Source organism: Adiantum capillus-veneris, chromosome 3 (genome assembly GCF_014529385.1).
Source record: "Adiantum capillus-veneris isolate H3 chromosome 3, ASM1452938v2, whole genome shotgun sequence".
In the NCBI taxonomy this organism is placed as follows: Eukaryota; Viridiplantae; Streptophyta; class Polypodiopsida; order Polypodiales; family Pteridaceae; genus Adiantum; species Adiantum capillus-veneris.
In genome coordinates, this window is record NC_140933.1 from 109,766,286 (window position 1) to 109,773,887 (window position 7,602).

The 7,602-nt window shown below is 40.8% G+C and overlaps 1 protein-coding gene across 1 annotated transcript; it reads right to left on the bottom strand.

Moving 5' to 3' along the window:
• Nucleotides 1–1,806: 1,806 nt before the first annotated feature.
• On the bottom strand, nt 1,807–6,901 carry LOC147461476 (uncharacterized). Its single transcript, XM_086505710.1, has 5 exons — nt 6,621–6,901; nt 3,778–4,244; nt 2,643–3,707; nt 2,225–2,528; nt 1,807–2,176 (listed from the first exon to the last, which is right to left on the bottom strand). The coding sequence occupies exons 1-5, from the start codon at nt 6,899–6,901 to the stop codon at nt 1,807–1,809; spliced, it is 2,487 nt and encodes an 828-aa protein (XP_086361836.1).
• Nucleotides 6,902–7,602: the final 701 nt, after the last annotated feature.

Below are 7,602 nucleotides of genomic sequence, written 5' to 3' on the forward strand. Positions count from 1 at the left end.
CAATCATCGGGAACAGAGTATCCTTCATATCTAACAAACCATTGAGTATCATCTTCTTCTTGGGAAGACACACACTCCCTCCTAATCGAGTAAACACCGTACTCAATGTCTGATGAGTATGCCAAAATACGCAACGTAAAAATATCGATAGATGGCAACTTTCTAAGGTCCGCAATACAAAAAGAAACAATAAATGCCATGAATATTACTTTATACCAAGTCAATTATTTATTTCACACACACACACACACCTGGTCTTGTAGTGTTTGCGAATGGTCCTAACAATTTTCTCATGCGACAAAGGTGCACACCAAAAACGTGGCTCTGCTTAAAATAACGCAAAAAAAAAAACAAGGTCTCAAAAGGAACACAATAAGCATCCACATAAAGATGTAATGGATTGGAACATACCAGGATGTGGATAATCTTCTATGTTCAATACAAAAGGCACCTCAGAGATGTAAGAAATTTGATCCATGACCTATATAGCCAAATAGACACAAAAAAACAGACAATGAGAGGAAGGAATGACATAGTTTAGTATATGTTATGAAGAGAGGTAGAAAAATATACTCATGTTATATTTTATAAGTTGAAATGTACACAAAAAAGAAGACAACGATAAGAAGGAATAGAGCCTTCATATGGCATTGTTCAGTATCTCATGGTACACAATGTTTGTTGTTAGTGCAGTTGTTTCGTTTACATCAACGTCACGTAGGAGAATCTTTATCCCAGTAGCCGAACGTGCACGTGACAATGCAACATATAATTGTCCATGAGTGAAGACCGGTGTCACCAGGTATAGGCCCAAAACGGAAATGCTTTGGCCTTGTGCCTTGTTTATAGTCATACAAAAAGCCAATCTGATTGGAAAATGTCTCCGTCTAAGAACAAATGGCAACTCCATGCCAGAATGCACAAAACATATTCGAGGGATAAAAACCCTGGTCCCAACCCGTGTACCTGTAATAACTTCTGCCTCCAAAACTCTAGGGTGAAATGCCTTACACACCAAGCATGTCCCATTGCACAAACCTCGACTTGGATCAAGGTTCCGCAATAGAATTATTGGGGCGTTCATCTTCAACTCCAAGCAATGTGCTGGAAATCCACCACCCAAGTTCAAACCATTTAAAAACTCCACAGAGTATAAGAATGAATCTTGCATCGCGTTTTCCACCACGGAGTCAGCACTAAAGTATTGCACGACATCACCTTTCATTGCATACAGGGCCTTAGCATTGAGAATATCAACTTCAAAGTTTTTGGGAGCAAGGATAGCCCGCTCTTTGAAGTATTGTGCATGGTCCACATCTTTATCCATTTCAGAATAGATGCAATTTATCAATTCATCCAATGAATATGAAGAAAGCACCATGTGGCGGGGGATCTCCATCTTCTGATCATCCCCACTTGTAAAAGTCCCATTTCCTACATCCATGAGCCATTCTCTATAGGCAAAATTTGCAACATCACCATCTTCCACACGCATGTTATGTGTCAATCTAAGGATATTCACGTGATTCCATAAGTGTGATCGACAAAGTGTAGCATCAACAATGTCAGCACGTGCTCCCTTGAACACCACTGGCAAGATTTGTTTGAAATCTCCACCAAGAAGCATCACTTTTCCACCAAATGGCTTTCTTGAGCACATGATATCTTGCAAAGACCTATCCAAAGCCTCAAAGGCATATCGATGTGTCATAGGAGCCTCATCCAACACAATCAACTTGCATAGTCTGAGCAATTCAGCAAGTTGACCCTAAACAAGGATATTGCATGTGTTGTAACTATCGATCTTTAAGGGTATCTTGAACCTGGAATGTGCGGTGTGCCCTTTCGTAGCAGCAATGCTGAAATCCCAGAAGATGTTGTGGCCAATGTAATTTCCCCTTCTTCACGCACGCGTGATAACAAACAGTTGTACAAATAAGTTTTCCCACTCCCTGCAGGCCCATCCAGGAAAAAAATAGCCCCCCCATCAACAGTCAATACATGGCAAACTGTTTCAAAAGCAATCCTTTGATCTTCATTCAAAGTTTGCTCCATAGCATGTGATGCGGATAGCTCTTGCATTCTATCAAGACATTGCTCTTGGAAAAGCAATGTATTTTCATCATGTGTCACAAAGTTCTCATCAGGCATTGGAATTCCAGGATATTCAGTTAAACTTCATCCAAATGTACCAAGAATTTTATGCAGATCTCTCAATGCATACCCTTCAGCAACCTGTGCACATCCATCTAAGGACTCATATCTCAACTCCAATATGTGTCGATAGTCCTCAGACAAAACATGTCGAAATCTTTCCCATAAGCGATGAGGGGAGGAGGGTTCACAAAACAATAGAATGGTCACAAGAAAATGTCTCAATTGTAAGCATGTATGTGTACTGCAAGCTTCTTCCATGCAACCAAACCATTCCCCATCATCCTCCAAGATACCTCTTGCAATGCATGCTGCCTTGCATGTTGGGAACAATACACCATTTACGGAACGTAGCTCCTCAAATGACTTACATCCTTTACAAATAGTCAAAAGCAAACGGACATAATATCGTTAAACGCTAGAGGGCTGCACAAAATACATCCGCCCAATAGTGTCCCCACGACGTCTCTTCGTCCATTTTTTGGAACCTGAATTCCACACCCACTTTTGAGGAAAATCAATGTACAAAGTATCATTTGCATCAGGATTCTCCAAGTTGCATGTGAACCACTCTGTCAAAGTGGTCTTCTCTGCACCCTCCCTTTGCAAGACATCATTAATGTTTTCATTATCTCGAAATGTCACGATTTGACCAGCTGGAACATGCATGCTCAATCTCTGGACAACTGGTGCATCATTGTGCAAAGGGAATTCAAAAATTCTCCAGCAAGCCTCAGATGCAGATACATAGCGTCCATCCGTATACATGTCTATCTCATCAATAATCTCCCTCTCAGAATCTTGTGCTGACGTATGGAATCTTACAGTTGCCCTATCATGCCCCTTGTAGATGTACTTGTAGACATACTTGACGGCTGAAATTGTAGAACATACCTCAACATTGATATGTGCATTAAATAGTGTCAACAAAACAGGATTATATGGCACAACCCATCGATTATCAATAGTAAAACCCTTGACCTTGGCGGTGAAGCCATTGTTTCGTCGTGAATATATGGGGTAGCCATTATTATCCACGCTTGTTTTCTCACAAAATGGACGTGGATATTTTCTGATACACTGTCTATCTACCATGCAAGGAGATGAAGTATTGAACTGACCACATGGGCCATGAATGTTACAACTAACAATGAAGTCGTGTAGCACTGGAAATCGATTTTTATCTGGCAACTCTGCACAAACTATCTTGTCATAGTCAAATGTTGATTGAGGCTTACATCGAGGATCTAGAACCAACAATGTATGAGAATGTGGCAAGCCTCTCTTTTGGAACTCCACTACAGACATGTAAGCCACCACTTTCCCAAAAATATCTTTCTTCAAGATGTATTTCATCATGCTTGAGTGTTTCACGAAAAAAACCCTTGTTGTTATGTCTGGTCGATCAGAGGAAACCTGTCTTGGAAGCAATGCCTCATTTATTTCTGTCCATTTAGGGTTACATGTAAATGTGATGAATAGGTCTGGCTTTCCCTTTGCACGGACAATTGCCATTGCATCTTGATATAATTGGTACATGTGGCGAGGGCCACCTATAAAAGATGAGGGCAAGACAATTCTTCGACCCGCAGACCGCCGCAGACCGTCCAAGGACAACATCACTCTCAGACAAATGCACCATGTCAACCAAGCCTGCATACAATTCTGCCCTTAATGTCTTTTGATTTGTGCGAACCCATGCAAGACGACACTCCTCGATGGCACAATATGCATCAACCATAAGTTGTTGAAGTAAACGGCCCCCACGAAGCAAGCATGATTTTGTATCAGCATGAACCTGTAGTCGATATGCATAGTACTCTCTTTGAGTGACACATTGTCGACCACCAATCAATGCATCCAAAAGGCCATGCACATTTGCATAAGGAATCTTGACATGCCATCCATCTTCTCCCTGTGGAAAGAGAAGAACATACAATAGTGGCATGTATGACCTATGTAGATTCGAAATCCTCTGCAACCTTCCATCTTGACAATGTATCACAATGTCTCGATGGCCACTTGTTTGTACATCCCCTTGACCTGGCATAATTACAGCAACCTCATTGCCAACAGGTATCAAGTACTGCCTGGACATTAGGAAAAATATGGACTCTCCATGGGCCTTGTAAGAATCCCTAATTTTAAGAAAGTATGTTGTCATTAAGGGAGACAAAGGAAATGATGGGGGCTATTTTGGTAGGTCATTTTCTATCCTTCAAGCCTAGAAAAGATGGGGTAAGTAGTGACTAATTAAGAGGCTACCTTCTCTCTCTACCTTTTCAGCATCTCCTAGAGAAAAGGGGGTGTCATAAAGAGGGAGAGGGACCCTTGTACAAAAAGAGAACCCCACCTTTCATGTTTTTTTAAAAACTCGGCCAAAAATAAACCCTAAAAATTTAAAATTTATTGAAATTTTCAAAAGTAGTCATTTCCCCCCAAAAAGTGACCCCAAACCTATTCTAATATCAAAACATCATTTTTTGCCTCCAAAATCCCTTTCTATCTCTCCATGTCTCCTCTTTGTCTCTCTCACTCCCCTTCCTCAAAGTAGCCATGCCCACCATAGCTAGGACCTGCTGCATCTCCCTCTTCATCTAAATGCTAAATCCTCCTTCTCACTCTTACAAAATTTTGCATCTCCCTCTCCATCTACCTGCTAAACCCTTCCTCTCTTTCTCACACACTCCTGGATCTGCCTCTTCATCTATATGCTAAACCCTTCGTCTCACTGTCACATTCCTCTCTCCTCTCTTCTTTCTATCCATGTACCCTCTTCCATTGTTCACTGTCCTCCCTCAAAAATACCAAGTCTACCGTAAGCCAAGATCTACAGCAACTACCTCGTCATCTACCTCCTCAATCTTCCATTTCAATGTCAACGTCCCCTCCCCTGACCCTACCCCTTCCCTCATACTCAACTTCCCCTATCAACCAAGTCCACCTGATTACAAGCTAATGTAGTTTTCTTCACTCCACCTTTGCCTCTATTGCATCCTACAACACTAATACACAACCGTCACACAAGCTATGGAAAAGACTCTAGCATACCCAACTTCTTGCAAGCTATGGAACAGAATATTTATTTTTCATGTAAAGTGGAGTCACATCATAAAATTTCTAGTTGGAAGGACACAGAAGGGTGCCCCTGCTTATCCTCCATCTATTTATGTACAATATATATATATATATATATATATATATATATATATACCCTATCTCTATCTTGTTTGTTCGTTCTCTTTTCTTTATTTTGATTTCATACTCTGTTTTCCTTGGGGATTTCAAAGAACACAAACTTATGGTTGAACTTACACAAACTCATATCAAATACAACATATCAAACTCATTTCCTACTCTGTTTTCCTTGGGGATTTCAAAGAACACAAACTTATGGTTGAACTTACACAAACTCATATCAAATACAACATAATAGCATGCCATTGCATTATTGATGGCAAAGGTAGAACGAAGTGTTTGCACAATGCCAAGAGGGAATTCATGTGTGTGCTTGCAAACATGAGGGAATATGATTGCTCTATCTTTCTTGGATTAGGTTTGAGTGTATTCTTTCAAAAATTTGAAGCCTGCCAAATATATTGAGATAAACTCTGAGTGCTCATTAACTAAATGTTTGTTCAATGCCAAAGGAGGTTCATGTCTATGCCTGCAACACAAGGAAATATGATTGCTCTATCTTGCTTAGATTAGTCTTGAGTATGGGATTCTTCTAAGAATTTAAAGCTTGCCACCATTTTGAGATAAACTCTAAGTGCTCATACAACAGAAAATGAATCAAACCTGACCTTTGAGGTTAGATGGCTTACTAGATCTACATGCAGGCACATTGCAAAGGTGTACTTGCTACCAAAAAATCAATTTACTTGATCAATTCACTTATGCATGAGCACCAAAAATTTGGCAGGAAGCACAATACACATACAAGATTAGATGAAACAAAAATTGATCACAAGCACAACATCATATAGTTGAAGATTAACTAGAGTGGACAAAAATGTAATGAAACAAGAGTGCTTTCTATTCAAGTAGTTTCATTACAAAGTTTGTAGCTTGTCTACAATAATAGCTTGGGATGTTATGTACTGGATCAAATACATTGAATGGAATATAGATTGAGGCAATTGCTATGCTCTTAGCAAGGCTTGTCTCATCATTGATAACTCCATGGACCTCCATATCCACAAGTATACACACTTTTACCCCCCCCCCCCCCCCCCCCTAATCCACCTCCCCTTTCTCTCTAGGAATCAAGCATTGAAGAGGGGGACAAATAGGCTACCCCCCTATCTCTCCTTAGGCTATAGGTGATATCCCAAGAGGCCCCTCATTGGTCCTCCACTAACCCTTCCCTAATCAAAAGGGCCCTAGGAGAGTCCATATTTTTCCTAATGAAGTATTTCTATTTTCACAAATTGTCATTTTGATCTCCACACCAGGGTTGTTACGCAACATTGTAGAATGCATTTGCATATGGATTACATGATCGCATCATCATTGACAATGCTTCAAGAATGGACAAATCCAAACCATCCAAGGAACTCATACGATTCTGAACCTCATGCTCAGTATCATATACATACATCTGTGCAAATTTGGGTACCCCTGCTTCATGTGGTAGCAAAGAACCAATTCGATGGTACACAGCACCATGTACACGAAAGCAATATGCACCAGACCTACCCATCAATGTTTCATCAATAGTAGCTCCAAGAGATGTAAATGCCATCACACTATTGTAGCTCCTGATGTTTTCTCTGAAAGACCTACTCAAAGCATCACTATTATTGAGTAACCTCTCCAATACACATGGTGGTCATGCAAGAGGAAAAAGGGACACTTTTCCACCTTTGCAACAATATCTTCCTACGGATGGTGTATGCTCATTCTTCATTTCACATGGCCAAAGATGTGCACCACAAAACTCGCATGAGGAGGTCATGGTTCCTATATAATCTGTAGGTAATGGTCCATGTGTTAGTGGAAGCATGGAAGGGTGAACCCCTCGTATACATGGATAGACATGTAGAATGCAAGCAATGCCTCCAAGAGATGTGTCATGAAAATATGGGGCCTGCTCCTCACTTTGAGTGTCTATGAGAGGACAAAAGTGGCCATCATGTCGATGGCTTTTCTCTCTTATGTTGGAGGTGCGTTGCCTTGCCCGTTGTCAACGACTTCTTCTTGTCGCATCCAAACATGATATAATGTCTTGTCTTCGTCTTTGTCCTTGCATGATAGTTTGCATACGGTTTTGTGGAATAGTAACATTGCCAGGAACACAATCCCCAACAAATGCAAAGGGACTTGTACCATGACCATGGTCATTTGTGGAGGATGGCAAGTATGTTGTACGTTGTATAGCACGTTGGCGACGATAATTCCGTGCAACTTTTCGGCGTGCATGCACATGCGAGGAATGACTTGGAG